Source organism: Xenopus laevis, chromosome 7S (genome assembly GCF_017654675.1).
Source record: "Xenopus laevis strain J_2021 chromosome 7S, Xenopus_laevis_v10.1, whole genome shotgun sequence".
NCBI lineage: Eukaryota > Metazoa > Chordata > Amphibia > Anura > Pipidae > Xenopus > Xenopus laevis.
In genome coordinates this window covers 110,651,072-110,678,130 of record NC_054384.1, presented here as the reverse complement: position 1 = coordinate 110,678,130, position 27,059 = coordinate 110,651,072, and the positions used below count along the sequence as shown (strand labels likewise).

Sequence of the window (27,059 nt, the reverse complement as noted above, 5' to 3'; positions counted from 1 at the left end):
ACATGGGGAACTTTATTATAATACAGAAGTTTTAGTGAGTCATGTGACAACAATGACATCACTGCTCACCGTTTATATCTGATGACATCACCAGTCACCGTTTATAAGGCAATAATTTACAAGATATTCATGGATTTTGTGTATTATAGTTTTATATAAAATAACAGCAGGCAGAGATAGATCTTTAGGACAACTCTCAGAACTCACCGGGCAAGCAGGCAGGAGCAAGGAAAGCATTTTTTGGTTTGGATGCGTGAAGTTTCCAGAACTGGCTGACTAGCTGGGTGATGAAAACATAAGCCTCGTCTCCATCTGCAGCTCTCGGCGTCTCTTTCGCTTCGTCAGGAATCTCTAAAGAGAAAGAATATAGACATGTGTGTGCACCGGGTTGATGCGAAGAAATTTCACATGTGCAAAGATCTGCCTGAATCTCACCTGCTTCTCCCACTGGCAGTTTGGAATCTGTGAAATGGACCAGGTTGTTGGGACGCATGATAGCGATAGACCGAGCGGTGATGACCAACCTCTGGAATACATCTGGATCAAGGTCCTTGGCTTCGTGAACGCAGGAGGACAAACATTGCACGGCATTGCTTAATAGCGCCTGGTCCTGGGGGGAAAACCAGAACATAAAGATAATAAATAAGCAGCAATAGCTGTGCTATAAAGTAGGGATGCACCGAATCCAGTATTTTGGATTCAGCCGAACCCCCGAATCCTTGGCGAATGATTCGAATACCGAAACGAATCCTAATTTGCAAATGAAAATTAGGGGAAAAAATTTTGTTTTGTGACAAAAAGTCACGTCATTTCCCTCCCCGCTCCTAATTTGCATAAGCATGTGCAAATTAGGATTCGGTTCTGCCAGCAGAAGAATTCGAATCTGAATCCTACTGAAAAAGGCCGAATCCCTGAACCAAATCCTGAATTCGGTGCATCCCTAATATAAAGGCAGAGGGTGGCTGGCCACGGACTGTACCACTCCCTGCAGGTTTGTGGAGCTTGTCTCTGAACAGATGCACTGATATAAAGCAGGTAAGCTGTTGAGAACACACCTGTGTAATAAAAATACCTGTGCGGCGGGGACGCCCGCCGCATGGTCCAGTCCCGGCGCCATCTTGCTCCTCTAAGGGCGCACGCGCGCCTCCGTGTTTCTTAAAGGCGCAGGTTCGCTGGGTCGACGCAGGCGGATTCAAAAAGTATAAATAGTGTGAAAGGGCTTCCAGAGTTTGCCCGTGATAGAACTTGTTCTTTTGGTTTCCTGAGCCTTGTGCGTCTGTCTTTGAATTCTGAGCTGATTATCCGTGTTTGACCCAGCCTGCTTCCCGACAATCCGACAATCTGTATCCTGACCTTTGCCTGCCTACGACAACTCTTCTGCTTAACCCTTTGTTTGATCACCCGGTATGACCCTTTGCTTGTTTGACAATTCTGATATCCGCCTGCCTCGACCCAGCCTGTCAACCTTTGGCCTAACTGACTAACAACGGTCGTGCCCCTTTGCCTGCCAGAACTCCTCGCCTTGCTCCTCTCGAAAAGTCCAGGTGGCATCTGAGTACGCTGAGGGCTCCTCCCGAAGCCAAAGGCGGTCACACTACTGGTGAAGCCAAGAAGAGACCAGGGCACTAGTTCTGGTTTAGGGTGCCGACCGTGACAACCTGTTCCCATGAGCTCAATAGAAAATGATCTACATTTTTACCTTGTGATTGTGATAAGCAGAGCGGCTGGTATGCAGACTGGCCAGAAGATTCTTGGTCTGTAGCTGAACACTGGATGGGGTGGGCATGGACAGCAGGACAGTGGCCAGTTCAAGAGCAGAGGCTTTGCTATTTTCCTGAATCAAGATAAAGGAGTATTTGAATTTACAACGTTTCAGTACCATCTGGGAGGCTGCACATTGCTTCTCCTCTAGTATACTCCTGTACTACTCATGACCTACCTTCTCCGGCACTGGTCCATAGGCAAAGCAGCTTTCTAGGGCTTCCAAAGAGCTTCCAACAAGTCTATAGAGGAGAAAAATATTTTGTCCAGATGAGAACTTACATAATCGACAATATCCAAAGTCAAGGCCTAGGGTTGTTATTGATCTTAAAGGGGAAGGAAAGACTAAAAGTAAGTAACCTTCTATTGTGTACTCATGGGCTTCTGTATCAGACTTCCTGTTTTCAGCTTAAACCTCCAGGGCTAGGGCTTGAGCATGCTCAGTTTGCCTCTCTCTCCCTCCCCTCCCTGCTGTAATCTGAGCCTAGAGCTATGAGTGAGCAGGGAGAGATTCAGACAGGAAGTGATGTTACACCAAGCTAATATGGCAGCTGCTATCCTAAACAAATAGAGAGAGTTCTAGAGCTGTTTACTCAGGTATGGTAAAGCATTATGCAGAATAAATATAGTGTTCTAGCTTGCACTATTGTGGCTAATCTATTGGCAATAAACTGCTTTCCTTCTCCTTTGACATCTTAAACAAACAAGGCAAGTTTGATTCTGGGTCAGCACACTGGGCATATTTAAAAGGGTGGGAAATGAATGCCAGAGACCACTGCAAGCCACAGATCTGTGGCAGTTTGTTGAGATGCACGTGCTGGATTTACTGCGATTCCTTTGCTGGAGCTTATTAAATGGCGAATGCTAAATTGATAATAAAGGGACACTTGGTTTTAAAGGTTTAGGATTATAACACACACACAATTTGCTTCTACAAAAGCTCACTAAGGCCCACAGCACATTATGAGCTCTGTGATATCAGGGAGTTAAAGGGGTGGGTCACTTTTTTCAGTTCAATTGTTCTCAGAAAGTTCCCCAGAAATAAAGACTATTTCAAATTACTTTCCTATTTGTGACCATTTTTCTAATATTGAAGTATAAAGTTTCATCTTTCTCCTTCTTAATTGTTTGTGAAGCAGCTCTGGGAGGGGGGTCAGTGACCCTGTAAGTAAGTTGATCCATGTGTAGGCTGAGCAGAATCCCTGAGTTTCATTTAGGGATGCACTGAATCCAGGATTCCGTTCGGGATTCAGCCTTTTTCAGCAGGATTCGGATTCAGCCGAATCCTTGTGCCTGGCTGAACCGAATCCTCATTTGCATAAGTAAATCAGGGGCAGGTAGGGAAATCATATGACTTTTGGTCACAAAAGAAGATTTTTTCCACTTTTTCCTTTCCTGCCCCTAATTTGCATATTCAAATTAGGATTTGGTTTGGTATTTGGCTGAATTTCACCAAGGAATTGACCGAATCCCAAATAGTGGATTTGGTGCATCCCTAGTTTCATTAAAGGCAGCTGTTAGAATTGATACAATAGTTACACTTATATTCACTATAGATCCTACTGAGAAATGGATCAACTAATTGTATCAACTAAATCCAGTGTCGGACTGGCCCAGTGGGACACCGGGAAAAAACCTGGTGGCCAAGACCCCCTCTACCAATATAAAAATTTAGAAAAAAAAAAAAGTTTTTGGGCATGCGCATCGCCGCTCGTGCATGCGCACCGAGAAGCCCCGTTTGCGCATGCACATGGTGCCGTTCGATCTGCGCATATGCACAGTCGCGCAGAGTTCAGCGCATCGCAGTAGGGGGGCGGGGGGCCCTGGACCAGCAGTCCCGATGGGCCCTGGGCCCCCCAGTCCGACCCTGACTAAATCTAGCAAATTGTGACAGTTCAGAATCTGCACCAGGATCACTGAGCTACCAGACTGAAATACCGGAGAAAGGGACTTTCAATTTTAAATTTTATGGAAAATTATTTTGGAAAAACGGTCAAAAATAAAACATGGGAAGCAACGTGAAAAAAGTCTTTACACGGATACCAAAAAAAGCTGGAATCCTCCATCTCCCTCTATATCCCCTCTTGCTTAACTCCCCCACATCAGTTTCGATAACAAGCCCATAACAAGGAACTATATGTATATACAAAAACTAGAAGAACTAGAAGAACAAAAGAATCAGGGGAAGTTTCCATGTAAACCCTACAACGGGGGTACGAGGGTGTTCCTGTGTCCCCCAAGAGCCTAGAGAGAAAGAGAATTAACGGTAAATTCTACTAATAATCTCCTTTTCTCTTATGACCTTGGGGGACACAGGAACTTAACAAAGCAGTCCCATAACCCCATATTTGAAGGAGAAGAAACGGAGACCAGCTCGCTTCAGCAGAAGAGTATGTATCATTTCGGTAAAACATTGTTAGGGCTCCGACTCACGAGTGGTTGTAGCTGCGCTCCCCTGCGTTCCGTTTTTCTGCGTTCAGCCACAGGGGAGCGCAGGAATAGACGCATTACATTTTTTCCAATGGGGCTGTACTCACACAGGTGCGTGTAGGCGCCGAACGCAGATTGAGACGCAACATGCTGCATTTTTCCTGCGTTCAGTGCCTACACGCGCCTGTGTGAGTACACACCTTGATAAAGAGCCATAGATGGCTTGAAACGTTGCTACTATTGGTCTGTGCCATGTTTGAATAAAGGCCTTTTTATCATATCAAGAAGGTGCTGTTCTCGTTTATATACAATTATTAGCACACCAATACCCACACTTTCATTCTGTGCCAAGACTTAGTAATTACAACTGCAGGTTTGGGATTTGTTATCCAAAATGCTTAGTAGCAGTGGGTATAAGGGATATTTCCTTTATTTGGAGTATTGTGTTTTAAGGACAACATAATTGTTGGCCATTAATAAAGATTCATGCTGGTTTTGTTTTATCAGGAAGTAATTGTTTGTTTTTTTTTAAAAAAGTGTTGATTGCTTTATATGCACTGCCATACTGCATAGTTTTTTGGATAACAGGTTCCAAGATAATAAATCCCATACCTGTATAAATATGACAGTTGTTAGCCTTTCATTGTAGCACAGGAACCCATTCGAATGTAGTGAATGGAAAGATTACCAGCATTGAGGGTAGAACCTATAAAGTTTATCCAGTTGCCGCCATGCAAAAAGGGGCCGAGATGTTTATAAAGCAAAAGAGGCACACTAGCAGGGGTGGGTCGGGGGAGGATTGTGCGCACACTCACTCGTGCATAGAAATGAGAACTTACTAACCGGTCAAAGATCGATAGGGGTTCAGGGTCAGGACTTTGATGGAGCGAAGAAAAAAAAAAAAAAAAAGGGGAAATGTGAAGTCAAAAGAGCCAGAGGGGTTTAGAGTTTGGGGACTACCTAACACAAGGGATCCCTTCCACCACACCAAGATGATTTGTGACTGGCAAAGCAGCTACTCTCATACCTTTCAATGACAGTGCCATTGCTCGAGGGCGGAGCCGCTGTCTCCACATCTGTTGAGCCGTTCCCTTGGTTCAGGTTGGGGGGGCACACGCTGCTCACAGACGCAGATGGGAACTCATCTGGGGGTTCATCAGGCCAACCAAATTGTTCCTTGGTCTTCCCATAAATTTTAATGGCGTCGATCATGGTGACTCCAGCTGGATCCACAGAAGCACCGACTGCAAATAGTATAATTTTTTAAAGGGATTCTGCAAATAATTCACTGTACAATATAAAATGTCATTCCTGAAACCAGCAATTGTATTTAGTTGTAATATTGGTGTGTAGGTGCATCTCAGGTCATTTTGCCTGGTCATGTGATTTCAGAACTTCCAGCACTTTAGGATGGAACTGCTTTCTGGCAGGCTGTTGTTTCTCCTACTCAATGTAACTGAATGTGTCTCAGTGGGACCTGGATTTTACTATTGAGTGTTGTTCTTAGATCTACCAGGCAGCTATTATCTTGTGTTAGGGAGCTGCTATCTGTTTTCCTACCCATTGTTTTTAGGTTGCTGGGGAGAAAGGGAGGGAGGTGATATCACTCCACAATATGTCTAGCCCCATGTCAGATTTATAAAAGAATTTAATATAAAAAAAATCTGTTTGCTCTTTTGAGAAACAGATTTCAGTGCAGAATTCTGCTGGAGCAGCACTATTAACTGATGTGTTTTGGAAAAAAAAAAACTTTTTTAATTAAGTGTAATCATCCTAGCATTTCTATGCAGGCGCACAAAATGTTAAAGGAAAGTCAGCTGGGGATAAGAGGTGAAAATTGGAGATAACAGATTGGGAAATAAGTTCTAGAAGTGTCCCTTTAATAAGTAAACGAGCATCCAAAACTTACTGAATAAGGTTAGCTTTTTGTCTGCTTGCAGAGCTTCTTCACGGGTAAAGGGGAAGTCAAACCATCGAGCGCGGCTCAGATTTAACTGCATAGTGCGGCCAAACATCTCAATGTAAGACGGGGCCCTTTCAACGGCCTGGGTGCCAATCTGAAGGCGCATTCCAGTCATAACCATGGTGCTGTTGTTGTTTGTTACTTCAACTGTAAATCCACCAGGCTGGAAAAGGGGAACATAATGTTTAGAGTCAAGTAGCAACAAACCTACGTCCGGTGCTGACCACCAACTGGACTTGAGTTGTACTTACCTTAGTGTTTGCAACGTACATCCCAGTAGAATTGAGTCGGTGCTTTATCTGCTGTGCATTGTACAACTGCAAAAGGTCGTTGCCTCCAAACTCCACGTCCGTGAGCTGCTGATTGTGCTCGAAGAAATCAATAGGAAAGGTCACCTGGCTGGATGCACGGGTCACTAGAAGTAGGTAAGACTAAGATTAGACACGGAAATGCAACCAGTAAAGAAGCACGAGAGTCCTAGGGGTGAAGTCGGCTACTCACTGACAGCGGCAGGCTTGCGTTTACGCACTGGTTTCAGGATACTAATGCTGCTGCTGGGCTGCAGAGAAGGCTGAAGCCAATAGGATGTGTTCTCTACATTGGCCATGTAGATGCGCAGACTTCCATCCTCACACAGAAGGATCATGGTGGTCCTCTGCTGGTCATTGCTGGCCGTGTGCCGAATGGCAACCATGTCCTGAATCTACAAGTAACAAAAAGCAACAGGAGTCAAATACATGGAACAAACCAAGACTGTCATCAAACCCGCATTCTCTCTCTCTGATTACCTTGGCTTTAGCCGGCAACGTCTTAATCTCCTGAATGAGGAAACTGTCAGGCTTTACCATGACTACAAGAGGAATTCCTGTCGTCTGCTGGACACAACACACCAGACCAGGATGGTTCATTACTTCTGACCACTGGCAAAGGGCCGGAGAGGTCTTAGTTCCTCCATTAGAACTGCAGAAAAGGCAAGGAAGCTTCATTATAGATCTTCCTTTAGTCTGTTAAAGGAGAACTAACCCCTAATAACTAATATGGCTAAAAATGCTGTATTGTATATAATGAACTTAAAGTTTCAGCTTGTCAATAGCAGCAATGATCCAGGACTTCAAACTTGTCACATGGGGTCACCATCTTGGAAAGTGTCTGTGACACTCACATGCTCAGTGGGCTCTGATTGGCTGTTGAGAAGCTAAGCTTAGGGCTCGTCACTAATTATCCAGCAGAAAATGAGCTTCCCTGGCTGTAATATAAGCTGATGCTACAGGTTTGCTGATTATTCAATTCTGATGCTAATTGCACTGGTTTCTGTGCTGCCATGTAGTAATTATGTGTATTAATTACTAATCAGCCTTATATTGTGACATTTCTATTCTATGTGTACTGTATATTGTGAGTGGCTCCCTAAGCTCAGTAAGTGACAGCAGCACAGAGCATGTGAATCAGTGAATCAGCAGAAAAGAAGATGGGGAGCTACTGGGGCATCTTTGGAGACACAGATCTTTACTGCTAAAGGGCTGTGGTTGCCTTGGGCTGGTACAGAAGCACAAAACACCATGTACAACATTTCTACCGACTTCTTTAGTTAAGCTTTAGTTCTCCTGTAACGACTAGTAAAAGGCAGCCCTACCTCTTTATGTTAATGGAGAAAAGGCGCAATATCTCCAAAGTCACTCGGTTTATGGTGGCAGCGAAGGATTTGCCTTGACTGTAACTGAAGAAGAGCATCTGAAGGACGTGAGAGTAATAGACGGACACTCCTCCACCTGCAACTTGCCCGTTACTGTCCTGTATGAGATTCAAACAAGGTAATCAAGGAGAAGTTAGTTAGGTTCAACAACTAACAAAAGCTAGCACTTTACTAATGGCCCATACAGGCCATATAAAAGGGGATTGCATTGATCACCCAACACAGGGAGCGACAGTCAAACTTAATGATTATGCTACCTGTGACTCTAGTCTAAAGGAGTCATTTATTTGCTTAAAGTTCGTATATATAGGGCAACAGCAAGGTGTATCAAAACAAGAATAAAGGAGCACAAGAGTGATATATGGAATTTCAGGCATGACACTCATACAGACACAGCAGTTTCCCATCATTTTAATGCAGCTAAACATACACATGGGCAATTAAAATGGGTAGTCTTGGAGGTAGTTCAACCATTGATTAGAGGAGGTAAGTTTAAATAAACAATGCTTCAGAGAGGCTAATTGGATTTGGAAATTAAATGTGTCAGCCCCTAAAGGTCTAAATGAAGCATGAAGTGTTAAATGCTTTTTATGATTAATCATAGTCTGCAATTTCACCCTTTTTTCAGACTCCTTTTTTTTTTAAATTCAGGTAGCATTTATTGAGCAAATTCTGAATTATACATTGACACATATGACATTATGTGCAGCACATTTGTCTTGTATGTAGAAGAAAAACCATTTGGTAACTTACAAGAGGATGACCAAAATGACATCTTTAGCATAATCATATCAGGAGCATACATGTGATACTTGACTTTCACATAACATATATTCTTTTATTGGTGACATTTCAAGTGTATTTGGCTATCACACCTACAGTCATGCAAGGTACCTACACTAGTGAGGTAAGTATTGCTTTTTAAACATTATTCAGCTGAACCTGAGGGTTTTGGTCAAGCCATTTAGCCCATATTTTGTGAAATTTAGCAATTGAGCCTCTTTTGAGGTAAATTATACGTTCCAGGTTACACGTTTCATTTACAGTGTTTATCCATATTTGGGTCTCAGGGGGACTTCTACTTTCCAGTTTTGTGTTATTGGCTTTTTAGCCAAGAAGAGTGATTCTTGGACAAATATTCTGATTGATTGGGAACTGCAAGGCCCAGTTTATTGAGTAAACAGACTTTAGGTTAGGCCTGTTTTTTCAGACTCCTTTGATAACGACTCTCATATGTTACATTGTTAATGATCTAAAGTTGGGGTACAGTAAGGTTTATTTATTTACTTACCTGCTTATGCGATAAAGATATAATTACTGTAAATAATAAGTTAAATATGTTAAGTTGATTTTGTTTGAATGACAGACGTAAGGGATATTTTCTTCTTCGGAGAGATGTTTTTGGATCTGAATTGGTAGGTAGACTCCAGTGTGAGTAGTACCGGTAACTAGTTTCAAGTATGGTATTTTTTATATCAGGTTATTGAAACTGTGTTTATTTACTGCAACAACTGTTGCAAGGATATAACAAAGGTTACATTTTAATGTTGCAGTGTCTAAAGTGTGGGGAAATGATACCGTCTATTTAAATCAGAAAACGACATGTTATCGTTGTGCAGCAAAACACCCCTTTGGACTTGGCTGCACTTTAATTGTGGTCATGAAAGAACGAAAGAAGGAGTTGGCAGCACTTTTGGACTAATTCAAGATAATTTGATGTCACATAGGGAGGAGAAACTTTGTGGGTTTGGTGTTAAAAGGTGGATTGTCAACATTTGTATTTTACACTTAAAGGATAAGAAAACCTTAAAAATAAGTGAATGTAAAAATGTTGGGGGGGGGGGGCTATTCTAAGCTCTTTTGTAATTTACATTCATTATGTATTTTCTTTTTATTCCAAAATATTAAGGGATACATGTAGTGTTAATATGAATGAATTGTGTTACAACAGCGCCACCTGCTGGTCAGTTTCCCACCAGTCTGACCAGCAAGTAGTCAAGGAAGTTGTCAGGAGAAAGAAAGAGGCTGATGTTCTTCTGCTTAGGAAAGATGTGAGAAAACAGGATTTTTGATACTCACCGTTAAATCTGTTTCTCTGTGGTCGATAGGGGGACACAGGGACTATGGGGTTAAGCTCCACCCTCCAGGAGGCAGGACACTTATTCAAATGAAAAAAGGGGGCGTGCCAGTACTGTGGCTTAACCCCAGGCTAGAGCCAATGTATTCAGTTGGTACCAAAGACCTGCTAACCAAAGAACATAAGGAATGCTCATAAAAATATATTAACGGCAGAACAGATAACTCAGGAAGAAATTCCACACAGACCAACATGGTCAAACTCGCATAGGGCGGGAAGCCCTGTGTCCCCCTATCGACCACAGAGAAACAGATTTAACGGTGAGTATCAAAAATCCTGTTTTCTCTGTTGTCTCAAGGGGGACACAGGGACTATGGGGACCTAACAAAGCAGTCCCAGAACAGCAGGGTGGGAGCGAGAGAAAAGACACATTATTGCACCACAGAGTGCAACACCTTGCGGCCAAAAGCGGCTTCCGCAGAGGAAAACGTGTCAATTTTGTAAAATTTTGTGAAGGTGTGAACGGAGGACCAGGTAGCCGCTCTGCAGATCTGGTCCAAAGAAGCCGAGTTGCGCCAAGCCCAGGAGGCTCCCACCGACCTCGTGGAATGGGCTCGGACGCCCTCCGGCGGAGATTTACCTTTGGCTAGGTAAGCCTGACGAATGGTCTCCCGTAACCATCGAGCAATGGAGGTCCTGATGGGGGGCCCGATAGTTCTGTGTGAGGGAGGTGAGAGCCCCCTGAACCAGGTACAACAGAAGCTCCCTTGGAGCAAGATCTGCAAAGGGGTTCCCCCTGACCCCCTGGGATTTTGGATTGGCAATTCTTGCAGGCAAAATAGGTGATTTGTCCTGCTGTTGCTGGTGCTCTGCCCCCCCCGCCCTGGGGAATAGTCCCCCAGACTTACCTTCTGCCATGAGCAGTGTCTGTGGTACCTGCTGAATAACTGGCTGTGTGCACTGGAGTAAAGTAGCTTTGTCCCCAAAAGTATAGGCTGCTGCAAGGGCAATGCGCTGCAAAAACGGACTCTGTAGAGGCGCTAGAGAGAAGGATGCGCTCAATAGTTACTAAAGGGAAGGAGAGAAGCGTGTTGAGGAGCGCAAAATGGCCGCCGCAATGGAAAGGGCGCGAGATGCGGCATGAGAGAGAGGCTTGGAACGCGGTTCCGCCCCCTCCTCACCCATGCGTTCCAGGGGAAGCGCGCTGAAGCGCTAATGGCGCCAACAGTAAGGAGACGCCTAAACAGTACCCCTGGAGCAGCGTGTTCCTAGAAGATAAACCTTCCCCACATGCAGCAACAGCCAGAGCAGTAATAGATTGGGTAGGGGGGAGAGCAACCACAGCGTGAGGTAAAAGTAGCCTTTATACTCACATGCAGCCACACTGTAAGGCCCTCTGCTCCCCCTCAAGGAGTGCAGGCATGCCTAACCGAGTCTGTTATAGCCTATGGGCCAGGGAATGACTCCAGTGGGCCTCCCACGGAGGGGGTGTACACAACAGATACAGGTAACCCTGATTGTGGTAGCACCCCTGTCTACTTGAAGCTTGAAAACTTGGAGCTTGCAGGTTGTCCATCCTCCTAGTAAGCAGGACACTTAAAAACTGAATACATTGGCTCTAGACTGGGGTTAAGCCACAGTACTGGCACGCCCCCTTTTTTCATTTGAATAAGTGTCCTGCCTCCTGGAGGGTGGAGCTTAACCCCATAGTCCCTGTGTCCCCCTTGAGACAACAGAGAAAGGTTTCTAATTTTATTCCTAAGCAGAAGAACATCAGCCTCTTTCTTTCTCCTGACAACTTCCTTGACTACTTGCTGGTCAGACTGGTGGGAAACTGACCAGCAGGTGGCGCTGTTGTAACAAAATTCATTCATATTAACTGCACATGTATCCCTTAATATCTTGGAATATAAAGAAAATACAGAGCTTAGAATAGCCCCCCATTAACTTATTTTCAAGGTTTACTTATCCTTTAAAAAAGATACATGTGATCCGAAACATGTTGTGATCAAATAACGTATTTTGCAGCAGAGTCATCCCAATCTTTGTTGTTTCAAGCATATACCGGCCATGCTCTCCTTACAAACCTTAAGGTCCTCATGGTTCACTTCCAGAACGTTGGTGACATAAAATGGCCCGTGTCTGGCACTGCTGGCCTCCTCCATTAACTGAGTGTACACATAACCCGCAGAGGACATAATGACAATGATGTTTTTCCCTTCCTCGTTGAAAAGGAAAGTGACGTCCCGTATTTTGGAGCTCGGCAGCAGGAAGTAAAATGTTGGACTGAGAGCATCCGAAGACAAGTCGTAAACCTTTAACAAACAGAGAAAGTTGCATTATCTAGCAACACACTGCAGAATACTCCCATTGAAGATACCTAGGTCACACAAGTTCCTCACAGACATTCTAAATCAACAGCAATTATTGTGGGAGATGTACTTGCTAAGATGCTTGCTTAAAGGGGTACTGTCATGGGAAAACAATTGTTTAACACGTCAGTTAATAGTGCTGCTCCAGCACTGAAATCCATCTCAAAAGAGCAAACTGATTTTTTTATATTTAATTTTGAAATCTGACATGGGGCTAGACATATTGTCAGTTTCCCAGCTGCCCCCAGTCATGTGACCTGTGCTCTGATAAACTTCAGTCATTCTTTACTGCAATTTGGAGTGATATCACCCCCTCCCTTCTCCCCCCAGCAGCCTAACAACAGAACAATGGGAAGGTAACCAGATAACAGCTCCCTAACACAAGATAACAGCTGCCTGGTAGATCTAAGAACAACACTCAATAGTAAAATCCAGGTCCCACTGAGACACATTCAGTTACATTGAGTAGGAGAAACAACAGCCTGCCAGAAAGCAGTTCCATCCTAAAGTGCTGGCTCTTTCTGAAATCACATGACCAGGCAAAATGAGCTGAGATGCACCTACACACCAATATTACAACTAAATACACTTGCTGGTTCAGGAATGACATTTTATATTGTACAGTGAATTATTTGCAGAGTAAACAATGTCATTTAGAAATAAAAACTATATCATAAAAATCATGACAGAATCCCTTAATATAAATTATAGTTCCAGTTTGGGATTTGGCAGAATCCCCAAATCCTTTGTGAAAGATTCAGCCGAATACCAAACCAAATCTGCATATGCAAATTAGTGGCGGGAAAGGAAAAAGAGGGAAACGTTTTTTTTACTGCCTTGTTTTGTGATGAAGTCAAGTGCTTTCCCTGCCCCCCCCCCCTAATTAACATATGGTAATTAGGATTTTGGAACAGCCAGGCACAAGGATTCTGCCGAATCTGAATCCTGCTGAAAAAGACCAAATCCTGGACTCAGTCTTAGATTCTGTGCATCCCTAGTTCCAGTTACCTAAGCCGTTCTAATATACAGATATTCTCATCCTATTTACCTTTACAAAGTCTGCGGTTACAATGGCCAGTTCAGTCTGAGAGCCTGGCAACCACACAGCTTTAATGATAAAATTTCCAGTTGCCAACTGAGGATGAAGCACCAAGTGATCAGAGACTGATCCAGAGCTGCTGAATGTCAGAACGTGACAGTCCTAGGGAAGAATATAGAAAGCTTTAGAGCACTCGAATCAATCTGGGAAATAAAATACCTATTAAACACAACTCCGGGTACCCACCTTAAGACCACACACAGCCAGGTAATCCTCTTTGCAGGGGTTCCCAGTCAAGCTGAGAACAGTGAAGGGAACAGGGGCAGAGGCCAGGCGAGTCAAGGTGAGTTTTCTCTTGCTGGAATCGGCTTGTTTCAGGAGAGCAGAGAGTTGTAACACTGTAATCTGCAAAAATGTGGAATTATGCTACTATGGTTTAATCTGGATTATGTTCTTCTTGTTACCTTAAAGGGGAAAATGCCACTTGCAATCTTTTTTTTTTTTTTAAGATATTTGTTTTTAATTTCAGCTATTTAAAGGGATTCTGTCATCAGAAAACATGTTTTTTTTCAAAACACATCAGTTAATAGTGCTACTCCAGCAGAATTCTGCACTGAAATCCATTTCTCAAAAGAGCAAACACATTTTTTTATTTTCAATTTTGAAATCTGACATGGGGCTAGACATATTGTCAATTTCCCAGCTGCCCCTGGTCATGTGACTTGTGCCTGCACTTTAGGAGAGAAATGCTTTCTGGCAGGCTGCTGTTTTTCCTTCTCAATGTAACTGAAGGAGTCTCAGTGGGACCTGGATTTTACTATTGAGTGCTGTTCTTAGATCTACCAGGCAGCTGTTATCTTGTGTTAGGGAGCTGCTATCTGGTTACCTTCCCATTGTTCTGTTGTTAGGCTGCTGGGGGGGGGGGGAATACTGCAGTACAGCAGTAAAGAGTGATTGAAGTTTATCAGAGCACAAGTCACATGACTTGGGGCAGCTGGGAAATTGACAATATGTCTAGCCCCATGTCAGATTTCAAAATTAAATATAAAAAAATCTGTTTGCTCTTTTGAGAAATGAATTTCAGTGCAGAATTCTGCTGGAGCAGCACTATTAACGGATTCATTTTGAAAAATGTATTTTTTTCCCATGACAGTATCCCTTTAATGTTTCAATAATGATCAATAAGCAGTAAAACTCATGTTACAAGCCCTGGTTGTACCAGAGGAAAATTAGGCTAAGGAAGCGTGTGTCAAAAATACAACCCATCCCCTCCAATAAGCATTCACGTGACCCAGGGACCTATAAGCATGTCACTGCCTCCAGAAGTACCTCCCTCTACGCTTAGCTGCATCTCCTGTTTATTCATTCCTAAACCCACCCACTGCCCAACAACCAATGACCCCAAAGAAAACAGAAGAAATATGTACACACTCACTTTTCCCTTTTCATGGCTAACAGCAAGATGCTGCCTCCGGCCGTGGGGGGAGGACAGAACACACATTGCAACTCTGCGCAACACATGAGCGCTAATCAACTGCCGGATCGTCTGTCCCTGATCTCCACTGTAATTCATTCTCACGTTCTCGAAAGCTCCTTCCTGAGAGCCAAGTGTGGGAACCTAGAGGGGGGGAAGAAAAAAATCACACAGAAATGTACCTGTATTCAGTGACAATAATATTATAATGGTTCATATAATGGTATAGATTATACAGTGCTTTACAGAGATTGTTCTCATGGCGTTCAAAATCGAAGGTCCCCATCACTCGCACAGTAAGATCATATGTGGCTACATGAAGTCAGACTCTAGACCCTAATACTACACAGCAGCAATGATAACTGCTGCACAAGTGTCTTAAGATACTTCAGTCTCCCCGGCACTTACCATCAGCTGATCGGTCATTTCCACATTCTTGTCCATAGAGTGTAGCTGATCCAAAGCCTGCTGGGCTCGGCTGCTACTCCCAACTGCAGAAGCCTGCTGAAAGTTATTTTGTATGGCACCCATCAAGAAGTTCAACATATCCAGGACTATGGGTGCAAAGGAGACATTAGTCTGGAAAAGAAGGAGGAACACACATTTGTTACATGTACCTCACAGTCGCACAAAATCCTGCATTTAAAATGAATTTATTGCTTCTTGTGTTGTTTATACTTAATGCTGTTCCACTTTCTACAAACACCAGTTATGTGCGGCTCCTTACTGCTATTTGCTGGATGTATGCTCATCAAGTAACCAGTAGCCAACTAGTGAAATGGTGAGGGCAAATTTTAACCAGTGCAGATAACAGGCAGCTTTCTCTCCACTCACCTGACATGCAAGATCCTCTCTGCAACCTTCGATGTTACGGCACAAGTTGCTCCTCTTTGGTTTGTCGTCGTCTCCCTTTCCATCACTGATGGTGACCTTGCCCTTATCAGTCAGGGCAGAGCCTATGTGGCGAATTGCGCTGTCTGGAAGGCGGGGCTCGTTCTGGAAAGCAGATTCTTTCATGGTGGAACCTATTCCACTGCTGGGGGTTCTCTTAACCAACGCCTATGAGAGGGTAAGAGAATGAGGAGATGTTACCTTAAAGGGGACCTGTCATCTTAAAGGGATCCTGTCATCGGAAAACATGTTTTTTTCAAAACACATCAGTTAATAGTGCTGCTCCAGCAGAATTCTGCACTGAAATCCATTTCTCAAAAGAGCAAACTGATTTTTTTATATTTAATTTTGAAATCTGACATGGGGCTAGACATTTTGTCAATTTCCCAGCTGCCCCTGGTCATGTGACTTGTGCCTGCACTTTAGGAGAGAAATGCTTTCTGGCAGGCTGCTGTTTTTCCTTCTCAATGTAACTGAATGTGTCTCAGTGGGACCTGGATTTTACCATTGAGTGTTGTTCTTAGATCTACCAGGCAGTTGTTATCTTGTGTTAGGGAGCTGTTATCTGGTTACCTTCCCATTGTTCTGTTGTTAGGCTGCTGGGGGGGGGGGGAAGGGAGGGGGTGATATCACTCCAACTTGCAGTACAGCAGTAAAGAGTGATTGAAGTTTATCAGAGCACAAGTCACATGACTTGGGGCAGCTGGGAAATTAACAATATGTCTAGCCCCATGTCAGGTTTCAAAATTGAATATAAAAAAATCTGTTTGCTCTTTTGAGAAATGGATTTCAGTGCAGAATTCTGCTGGAACAGCACTATTAACTGATTCATTTTGAAAAAATGTTTTTTTCCCATGACAGTATAATTCAAAATTCTTTTATCATGCAAGTTCAGTAAAATAAAATGTACGAACAATATATTTATTAGTTACATTTTGTTTCCCCCAGTCTTGGAGGAAACAAAATCACAGCACAAGCAGACACAATCACAGCAAGCAGAATATTGTTTATTTTGGTATCAAAAAATGCTCATGTACAGTGCCGTACACAAGTAGAGGAGGGAAGGGGGAATGTGAGAAGTGCAGTTAAATTCAGGAATTACTGAATTGAAAGTGAAAGTAATTAATAAATGCCTCAGGCATCGAGGCAGGGCAGGTAAAATTTGATTGACAGCTCAGATATTTAAACACCTTTATAACAGGTATTGATGTATAAATTAAAAAAAAAAAAAAGAATTGGGGTTCCATGTTTAATTTGCAAAGGACTTTCATTATACAGCATTTTATGTGTAGGTGGCAAGTCCACTTTTATTTATCTAAAGGTTAGCATTAGTAGAAAGAATTTTCAGTCTGGACAGACATTCTATGGGATTCCAGAGCAAGAGTTAACAATAGAATCAACCCTGGTCATCTTTCATTAGAGCAAGGAGATGAGCAGAATATTTGACAGCTCTCAAAGGAAGACGATGCTGTTCATTTAAACTTACCAGACAGCTGCCTTCTTCCTTTGCTCCACAGTCACAGAAAAAGGAGCCATATTTGGCATAGGAAATCTCGTGATCCTTGTGGCAGACTTTAGCACACACCGTACACACACCCACTCCATCAACCATTCTGCATGTGTGGCAGTGATACCTAAAGAATGAGGAAGAAGTAAATCATCATCACAAGCCCCGGATTATATACTATACTATACGTTCAGCATAGATGTATTCAGGGTGATGTGTTAATTCAGACAGAGCAAATAATGTCATAAAGGATAAATGGCCAAGTTCTCACCAGTGTTGATTCATGAACTCTTTCTGGGTGATTGTAAATGTGCAAAGTTTATTGCACAGGGAATCTTCATCCTATAATTAAAGAAAAAATAAAAAATAAACCAGAATAAAAGGGGTACACAAACAATGCATATGCATTCATGCCTCACAGAGGGTTTAATGGATTTCCTGCAACTTGCCACAATTTGTGGGGTGTGCCTGCAAATTTGGCAAGGCTGGACTCTTTTGTCCCAACTGAGGTTACCCCTAAAGTGCAGATGCAGATGTTGGAAATCTGACTTTTTAATCACAAACAAATAAGAAAACATGTGACATATTGGAAATGAGCTTCTATAGAGGGGAATTCTACACTGGAATTACACGAGTATGCATATTTCTTCTTTGAGAATTTTGATGCAGCCTGATGTATCTGCGTTAGGATGCAGGGGATCGTGTACTTACAGAGTCCTCAGCCTGAGAGTCATCTTCTTCAACTGCCAGTTCCTCCACCCAATCAGAATCCACCTCTATTGCTCTCTCCTCTCCATCAACAGGAGGATGGCTGTGTCCATGTCCCGAACTGTGACTCAGAGCATTGGTGACGTCAGAGAGATAAGCCACAATGTGACACGTGCACTCCAAGATGGTGACATGCTGAAAGGAACATCAACTTAGTGATGGCAGATGCATAAAAGGAGCAGCCATTCATTCTGGAGACACACTGTATGCTTACCTTCCCCTGCATCACGTTGTTGTTTATTTTCTCCACAACATTTTTCTGCGAAAGGTACTTCTTACTGCAAGAGAAGACTTACATTCAGGAGCTAAAGAAAACGTTTCCACGGATAAGGCCACTAGCATAGATAAATACTGGATACAAGTGTTCCACAGAAAAAACTCAGTAGCTTTACTTCCATAGAAGAAAGCCGAATTCTCCCAAACCTAACAATCCCTTTCAAATTGGTCCACAAAAACCCACAGCAGACTTTGTAATGGTCAGATTCCTTGCTCACCATCTTGACAACCAATCCATGGCAGCTCTGTGCAGCTGTAGATGTCCAGCCCCTTGTCCAGCACTAGCCAAGGTAGCCATGACCACCATCAGCTCTGGGAAGCCTGTTCCATCGCCGTTAGCAAGAAGGTCTGTGGCCATGGGTATGAGGGTGCTCAGAAGCACTGTACAAACTCCTTCTCCAACTTGGCTGCAGGTAAACAAGAAGCAAGAGGTTACAATAATTTATACTCCCAAATAAAGATGAGATGGCAGAACTATATTCTCAGCAATAATCCCATAAGGATGGGAGTTTCACTTCACCTGTTCTCTCGCACAATGTAAGCGGTCAGCAGTTGTAGTAACTGGCGGTTCTCTTGCACAATCTCTGATTGGTCCGAGTCTTTGGGCGGCGCTGCTGTCATACGGATGAGCCAAGACTGTAAGCGGGGTTGCTCCACACAAGCAAGCTGAGCCAGTGTTCCACAGAGACGCAGAAGGCTGGGATTGGGGCTCTTCTCGGCTGCCGAGAAACAAAGCACAGCTTACAAAGAAGCTTTAGAAAATATTCTTTTCTGACCGGTATCATAGCTACTATTTTTCTAGATGTTATAAGCTTGTAGTGTTACATGTTCAAGAATATAAATATGGTACACTCACTTAATTGGAAGAGTTTGGTGAAGAACTTCAGGACTTTGTTACAGAATTTGGCTGAAAGAGCCTCATTTGCAGTGGCCATCATGATCTGCACCAGTTCCCCCCTGCAAGAAACCAGAGACATAAAGAGTAAGCAAAAGATGGATTTGGGGTCTCATAGCAGAAATGCATGCAGACAGGGCTCCAAACAAAACATACTCTTGGGTTAACAGGAATGTTATAGAAGAGCAAGATAAGTAATGAAAGTGGGTCAATGGAGGTGGGACACACACCACTGGTTGGCTGCAGCACCACTCAAGGCCACGGTAGAGATACTGAGGTCATTAACTGAATTAGCACTTTAGGGATTCTTTCACCATGACAGTATTTTTTAATATTGTATCTAACAGGCACATGGAACTACAATTCTGAGCAAACCAGTTTAATTTAATAACATCAGGTTGTTCATCCTCGTGTTATAGTCTGATTACATCCTCCAAACAACGGCTACCTGTCAGTGAAGAATTCCTCCATTGCTTTGCGGGCTTGGCTGCTTTCTAGTTGCTTCTCCAAGTGTTGCAGACACTCCTCTAAAATGGATTCGTCGAGACCACTGGGAAGTCCAAATGAGAAGGATCAGTATCAATCTCCTATTGTGTGGTCCCAGGCCCCATTAACAAATCTAAAAAAAACTCACCTTGCTGGGTCCGAGTAGTTGGCCAGGATATTGTAACAGCCGGTGATGAGTTTGTCGTACACCCGGGCGAGGAAGTCATCGGACTCTGCAGGGCCCAGGACTCGCTCCAGGGAGGTACTGCATAACTCAGCCACACTCTCTGTGCTGCTCTCCAGGAGAAGGGGCAGCAGGGATTGTATGAGTTGGTGTGAATTCAGATCCTCAGGGCACCATCTGAAACAGTCATTAAGACATGGTACTCAACGAGGGGTGATGTTATCTGTGGTAGCACTTATGTTACTGGCTCAGTAGTAACAGTTGCTTACAGTCATGCTCTCAAACTTACACCTGCTCATACCCAATGTTCTTTTTTAAAACAAAGGTCTATGCACAAAACAGTCAAAGGCTACCCCAGCTTTCTTACTCTCACTTGCCTGTGTTAGAGCAGAAACTAAACTACATATACAATTCACTGGTATGGCAGATGGATATGGAAAACTCTGAAATTAGATATTGAAGATGACCAGTTATAGCTCTTCAAGGAGAAGTTAAACCTAACTAAAGAAGTAGCTAGAAATGTTGTACATGTTTTGTGCTTCTGTACCAGCCCAAGGCAACCACAGCCCTTTAGCAGTAAAGATCTGTGTCTCTGAAGATGCCCCAGTAGCTCCCCATCTTCTTTTCTGCTGATTCACTGATTCACATGCTCTGTGCTGCTGTCACTTACTGAGCTTAGGGAGCCACTCACAATATACAGTACACATAGACTAGAAATGTCACAATATAAGGCTGATTAGTAATTAATACACATAATTACTACATGGCAGCACAGAAACCAGTGCAATTAGCATCAGAATTGAATAATCAGCAAACCTGTAGCATCAGCTTATATTACAGCCAGGGAAGCTCATTTTCTGCTGGATAATTAGTGACGACCCCTAAGCTTAGCTTCTCAACAGCCAATCAGAGCCCACTGATGTCCAAGATGTCAGTGTGTTTGCAAAGTCTTAAAGGGATCCTGTCATCGGAAAACATGTTTTTTCCAAAACGTATCAGTTAATAGTGCTGCTCCAGCAGAATTCTGCACTGAAATCCATTTCTCAAAAGAGCAAACAGATTTTTTTATATTCAATTTTGAAATCTGACATGGGGCTAGACATTTTGTCAATTTCCCAGCTGCCGCTGGTCATGTGACTTGTGCCTGCACTTTAGGAGAGAAATGCTTTCTGGCAGGCTGCTGTTTTTCCTTCTCAATGTAATTGAATGTGTCTCAGTGGGACCTGGATTTTACTATTGAGTGCTGCTCTTAGATCTACCAGACAGCTGTTATCTTGTGTTAGGGAGCTGCTATCTGGTTACCTTCCCATTGTTCTTTTGTTTGGCTGCTGGGGGGGAAGGGAGGGGGGTGATATCACTCCAACTGCAGTACAGCAGTAAAGAGTGATTGAAGTTTATCAGAGCACAAGTCACATGACTTGGGGCAGCTGGGAAATTGACAATATGTCTAGCCCCATGTCAGATTTCAAAATTGAATATAAAAAAATCTGTTTGCTCTTTTGAGAAATGGATTTCAGTTTAGAATTCTGCTGGAGCAACACTATTAACCGATTCATTTTGAAAACATTTTTTTTTCCCATGACAGTATCCCTTTATGTATAAAATTCAATGCTGGAAACATACACAATGAGTACATAAATCCCTCCCCATCCATCAGTCCAACTTGCCATACACTGATCTCGAACAGAACTCACACAATCAGATCCCCAGTGAGCCTGACCAGCGACAGGAGAACGTGCTTAAGAGAGGCAGCGAGAGACAGAGTCGGACTACACAGAGTCCCCAGGTGAGCTGCTTGTACAGCGCCGATATAACTCTCTGAGGGGATTGTGTCATTGGCAAAGGCATTGCGCTGGAAGACAAACAAATCTGCTGTTAATATCAGAAAATGTAAAAAGTCTGAATGACAAACAATCTTCAAAAAAAAAAAAAAAATCATCTAAAAAAGCCAAAACTCCTATAAATAATAAGCTCTTCAGAGCAAGGGCCTCATCCCAATGGAGTAGAGGATCTCCTAGCACCTAAGTAGTTATACTCACTGTTTAATCAATAATAACTGTACCTGCATTGTGTTTACGCCTTGAAAAGAACAACGTAAATTTGTGGTGCTATAAATAATGAATACATAAATACAACTCTCAGCAAATCAAGCTTTAAAAGATGCTGACAAAATTTGGATTTTACAGGTTGCTGTGAGGGACACTGATCCCAGAAAGTTGCTACAAAATGTAAAAAAAGTTCAACACTTACCCATGAGCCAATGCTGGGAAACTCATTAGTGTAGATGGTATTCCAAGAATCACACAGAGACTGCACGGCAGTCGGAAGATTTTGCACCAAGACTGGGCCTGGTATGGAGAAAACATATTCTAGTAAGAGGATATAAATAAAGATTCACTTTTAGCTCTACAGTATATTTAACTGGAAATGGGGACATTTTAAGATGTGAAAATAGGTATTTATGGGCACAAAAATATGAAACAAAAGACCACTTATCTGTTGTTCTGGAGAGGATAATTCTACAGCTCTTTAAGTTATAGGGATTCTTTAACTTAGTTTTTATTCCTAAATGACACTGTTTACACTGCAAATAATTCACTGTACAATATAAAATGTCATTCCTGAACCAGCAAGTGTATTTAGTTGTAACATTGGTGTGTAGGTGCATCTCAGCTCATTTTGCCTGGTCATGTGATTTCAGAAAGAGCCTGCACTTTAGGATGGAACTGCTTTCTGGCAGGCTGTTGTTTCTCCTACTCAATGTAACTGAATGTGTCTCAGTGGGACATGGATTTTACTATTGAGTGCTGTTCTTATGTCTAACAGGGAACCGTTATCTGGTTACCTTCCCATTGTTCTGATGATGGGCTTGTGGGGGGGGGGGTGATATCACTTCTTGCAGTACAGCAGTAAAGAGTGACTGAAGTTTATCAGAGCACAAGTCACATGACTGGGGGCACCTGGGAAACTGACAATATGTCTAGCCTCATGCCTCATTTCAAAATTAGATATAAAAAATCTGTTTGCTCTGTTGAAAACACAGAATTCAGTGCAGAATATTGCTGGAGCAGCACTATTAACCAAGATGTTTGGAAAAAAAAAAAAACATGACAGTGTCCCATTAACCTACTGGATATAACATTTCTAGTGGATTCATTTTCTTGCTTATTACCCAGGGTATTAGACTTGCACTTGGCAGAGCCAACTGCCAGCACAGCAGCATATCCCAGAAGCTTCTGCTCGTCTGATCCTTCCTCGGGGAGGTTCTGCAGCAGGTAGCAGCGTGTGAGAGATGCATACATATCCAGAAGCTGTAAGGCAGCAGGCAGAAGGTTCTTGGCTACTTGAGAGGATTTTTGTGGGTCGGTCTCGGTTGAGAGCCTAGAGAAATGCTCGTCCAGAGACACCTGCACCTTGCAGATAACAGCGTCCAGTGTATAAATGCATTGCAAGTTGGGCCCCTGTCGCAGCTGCTCAAATGTGTATGCACCGGTGCTACAGTATGTAGAAATCTGTTAGAGAACAAATCATATTTCAGTACTGGGAACTTAAACACAAACAGGACAGACCCCCAGTTTCAATTTGTTCTGATGCTACAGCTACTGTAAGACTTAACTCTCTGCATCCTCAAGCCCAAAAGCTGTATCCTGCTCCATATATTCTGTCTTTAAAAAGACAACAAATGCAACTGAATGTCATGTTCTATTCATTACAATGCTAGCCTTGGCCAGTGCTTGAAGTGTGGACCCACCATACCAGTAACTCTCCCACCATGCCAGTAACTCTCACCTGTTTGGCTATGTATTCCTCTGCCATCTCCACGTCGTACTTGTTGGAGTCGCATTTGGCAGACGTTTGCTCAATTGTAGTGGCAGCCAACTCAGGCTTCATGCCTTGTTTTACAAGGTGATCCTGTACGAAGCACAAAAATATCAATATTGAAACGGAATTGAATAAACCATAATAACCAGAGACTGGATCCTCTCTGCTGTTCAGTCTCAGAAATTGAACAGTCCTATAAGAATATAATATATCCTTTGCAATTTTACCTACCCCTTCTGGGACACCTCTGATTCCAAGGGACCCCTGTCGTAAGTCTTGGGTGCAATTGATTTATGCAGATAGTAATACAACAAACATTCCTCACCTTTATCCACTGCTGGTATGATGACACTCGAAGGCGGGAGGCCCAGCGCAGGGTGTGTAGGATTTCACATTCAGTAGAAGTGGCCCCATTTAGGGACAGCTGTTTGATGTAGGCCTTGGATGGAGGCAAAATTCCCAGAATTCTCCACAGTATCAGAAAATGATATTGCAGTGCACAAGCCTCCTGGACAAAGTCAAAACATACAGTGTTACAGTCATACAGCCATAACAGCTATTAGTTCTATGCACGGACCACTCCAGATAGCTGCACCTGCCCCCCTACCTCAAACAGTTTGAATCTGCCCATAATGATGGTTCTTGGCCTGAAAATATGCACAGAGAACCTCCATTAGGGTTGCTTTCAGTTCCCATTAGAGTCACTGGGAAGTGACAGGGGCAGTTTCAGCAGCTTCTCTGCAAGTTAAAATACTCCCTGCAAGCCTTTAGCCTAGGACTGGGGAAACAAGACTTTGTAGGTTTGAGGATCCAGCAGCTGCTTGTTCCTGTGTGCAAATGATAATACACAAGCATGTAGTATACCTGGAGGAGTGAGGGATAAGCTGAACCTGCACCTCAAAAGTGTAGGGGGGAGATGGGGGATGACATTACTGCTATGAATGAATTCCAGTAACTGGCTGAAATCTTAAAGGAATTGTCCAGTATAAAAATAAAAACTGGTAAATAGATAGGCTGTGCAAAATAAATAATGTTTTCAAAATAGTTAATCAGTCAAAAATGTAACATATAAAGGCTGGAGTGACTGGATGTGTAACATAATAGCCAGAACACTACTTCCTGCTTTTCAGCTCTCTTGGTTTCCACTGATTGGCTACCAGGCAGTAACCAATCAGAGACTTGAGGAAGAAACACATGGGTCATAACTGTTGCTTTTGAATCTGAGCTGCATGTAAGGATCAATTGCAAACTCACTGAACAGTTATGTCTCATGTGGGACCCCTTATAGACGACTAGCTGACTAAAGATGGCCATACACTGAGAGATCCGCTCGTTTGGCGATGTCACCAAACGAGCGGATCTCTCTCCGACATGCCCACCTTGAGGTGGGCAATATCGGGCTGATCGGATCGTGGGCTCTAGGGCCCAACGATCGGATCCTAGCGAACGGGAACGGCAGTCGGATCGCGGGACCGCATCAACGAACAGATGTGGCCGCGATCCGAAGGGATTTTTAGTCCCATGCGATCGAGATCTGGCCAACTTTCGGCCAGATCTCGATCGGGGAAGCCCGTCGGGGGCCCCCATACACGGGCCAATAAGCTGCCGACTCAGTCTGTGTATGGCCACCTTAACTTAGAGTTAGAGAGCTGAAAAGCAGGAAGTAGTGTTCTGGCTATTATGTTACACATCCAGTCACTCCAGCCTTTATATATTACATTTTTGGCTAACTAACTATATTAGAAACATGTTTTATATTTTGTACAGCCTATCTATTTACCCAGTTATTATATTTACACTGAACTGTTAAAAGAATAACCTAAATGCAGCTACATACATCACATCCTTACATGCCCCCCCCCCCCCACAAACCCAAAAGGCTGCAGAACACAAAGCCCATACCAGGGGTGTAATGTTTTTGTTTTCATTTCGTCGCACTGTATCAAACTGAGATCCAGCAGCAAGCAACCGAATTAGGGATGAGTACAAATCGTCGTACTTTATGACTCGAGAGAACAAGACTTCGCACACCTTAGAGGGGGAGAGAAATAAAACGGGAGTCAGCTGGTTGTCACAGAAGATGAATATTTGTATAGAGATATATATGTATAAGGCAGTGTTCACTTACAGTACTGTCCAGCCGATGGAGGTCATCCTCTGAAGCTTCCTGAGACAGAATGCTATAGAAGCGCGGCTGTGGGGCAGCATCTTGAGACCAAAGAGATGCAATTAGAATACTGACAAGGACTTCTGCTTGGCTTACTTACACTCACCCACTAGGGTGCACACAAAAACAAGCTAGAATTACTAGTATATCATCATTTCCACACCTGCTGAACAATGTTTGGTCCAGTTTTCTTCAACTTCTTTAAATCCATGGTATAATGGAGAGCTGCGAGCAGAACTGTCCTGAGATGTTCCAGACACAAATGGCGGAGTAAGAAGGTTATGTTGCACCTAGAAAGCAACAGGAGTGGTTATTTCTTATAGTTTCTGCTGTGCACTTGAAACTACGCGTATACAATACAGAATGCTGATGTGTATGTGTATATATATATATATATATATATATATATATATATTACCTGCTCAAACAGATAGAGAGGGGGCTTTGAGTACTGGTGCAGCAGGTAATCAAACACAAGTAGCAGTCGGCCGAGTAGCAGAGGTACAGTACAGAGCTGGGACTCCAGGCTGATTGACAGCTCCTGCAGAGTCTGGACACACAGTAAGAGGATCGTGCCACGTCCTCTCTCTGACAAGTTGTGGAAGATCAGTAGAAGCAGCTGAAGATGATCCACATTCACATCTTCTGTGTCACCAGGAAATACTCCCTGTAGCGCATTCTGTTTCAGAGTCCCAACAAACCTGCAAGACAGCAGTTACATATAAGAGGGGAAGCTGGACAATCTACACCCGTCTGTTAAAGGTTTTGCACCTTTCTTTAAAATAAAAGCTGGACATTGTTATAGCATGCATATCATGTATTCTTACCTCTCCCAAACTCGTAGACATTCAGGCACGTCTGGCTCTCCCTGAGCGCTTGCCTTGTGCTGCCAGAGCAGGAGCAGTCGTGACAGCACAGAGAGGCTTTGAGCGTGAATATAAAGGGGCCATGGACCCTCACTTAAAGGAGCAACTCCCAGTTGCTGTAGGAGAGCATTCTGCCAGTAGAAAAGACACAAACAACAGCAGATAAGAAAGGAGAAATACCATCAAACCAAGAATCCTAATAAATGTATACTTTAAAGAAGAACTAAAGCCTAACTAAAGAAGTAGCTAGAAATGTTGTTCATTATGTTTTGTGCTTCTGTACCAGCCCAAGGCAACCACAGCCCTTTAGCAGTAAAGATCTGTGTCTCCAAAGATGCCCCAGTAGCTCCCCATCTTCTTTTCTGCTGATTCACTGATTCACATGCTC

General features: G+C 43.2%; 1 protein-coding gene across 10 annotated transcripts in view; it reads right to left on the bottom strand.

Moving 5' to 3' along the window:
* Positions 1–27,059, bottom strand: part of ubr4.S (ubiquitin protein ligase E3 component n-recognin 4 S homeolog) — a 93,301-nt gene that overhangs the window by 44,624 nt on the left and 21,618 nt on the right. For 7 of the 10 annotated variants that reach the window (XM_018228327.2, XM_041571764.1, XM_018228330.2 and 4 more), the window contains exons 18-53: positions 26,633–26,802; positions 26,224–26,506; positions 25,969–26,095; positions 25,767–25,846; positions 25,541–25,669; positions 23,964–24,146; positions 23,606–23,728; positions 22,989–23,328; positions 22,067–22,164; positions 21,511–21,668; positions 19,781–19,993; positions 19,595–19,696; positions 19,108–19,208; positions 18,772–18,970; positions 18,470–18,658; positions 18,190–18,253; positions 17,919–18,110; positions 17,479–17,549; positions 17,187–17,334; positions 15,644–15,868; positions 15,218–15,388; positions 14,771–14,953; positions 13,582–13,740; positions 13,345–13,497; positions 12,012–12,239; positions 7,788–7,945; positions 6,943–7,114; positions 6,656–6,857; positions 6,406–6,569; positions 6,101–6,317; positions 5,219–5,435; positions 5,035–5,067; positions 1,940–2,003; positions 1,700–1,834; positions 436–610; positions 208–351 (exon numbers count right to left, since the gene is read on the bottom strand). In XM_018228327.2, the coding sequence (XP_018083816.1) occupies positions 208–351; positions 436–610; positions 1,700–1,834; positions 1,940–2,003; positions 5,035–5,067; positions 5,219–5,435; positions 6,101–6,317; positions 6,406–6,569; positions 6,656–6,857; positions 6,943–7,114; positions 7,788–7,945; positions 12,012–12,239; positions 13,345–13,497; positions 13,582–13,740; positions 14,771–14,953; positions 15,218–15,388; positions 15,644–15,868; positions 17,187–17,334; positions 17,479–17,549; positions 17,919–18,110; positions 18,190–18,253; positions 18,470–18,658; positions 18,772–18,970; positions 19,108–19,208; positions 19,595–19,696; positions 19,781–19,993; positions 21,511–21,668; positions 22,067–22,164; positions 22,989–23,328; positions 23,606–23,728; positions 23,964–24,146; positions 25,541–25,669; positions 25,767–25,846; positions 25,969–26,095; positions 26,224–26,506; positions 26,633–26,802 (5,770 nt within the window). The remainder of the gene's footprint in view (positions 1–207; positions 352–435; positions 611–1,699; positions 1,835–1,939; positions 2,004–5,034; positions 5,068–5,218; positions 5,436–6,100; positions 6,318–6,405; positions 6,570–6,655; positions 6,858–6,942; positions 7,115–7,787; positions 7,946–12,011; positions 12,240–13,344; positions 13,498–13,581; positions 13,741–14,770; positions 14,954–15,217; positions 15,389–15,643; positions 15,869–17,186; positions 17,335–17,478; positions 17,550–17,918; positions 18,111–18,189; positions 18,254–18,469; positions 18,659–18,771; positions 18,971–19,107; positions 19,209–19,594; positions 19,697–19,780; positions 19,994–21,510; positions 21,669–22,066; positions 22,165–22,988; positions 23,329–23,605; positions 23,729–23,963; positions 24,147–25,540; positions 25,670–25,766; positions 25,847–25,968; positions 26,096–26,223; positions 26,507–26,632; positions 26,803–27,059) is intronic. The other 3 variants (XM_018228332.2, XM_018228334.2, XM_018228335.2) reach the window with 1 other exon arrangement.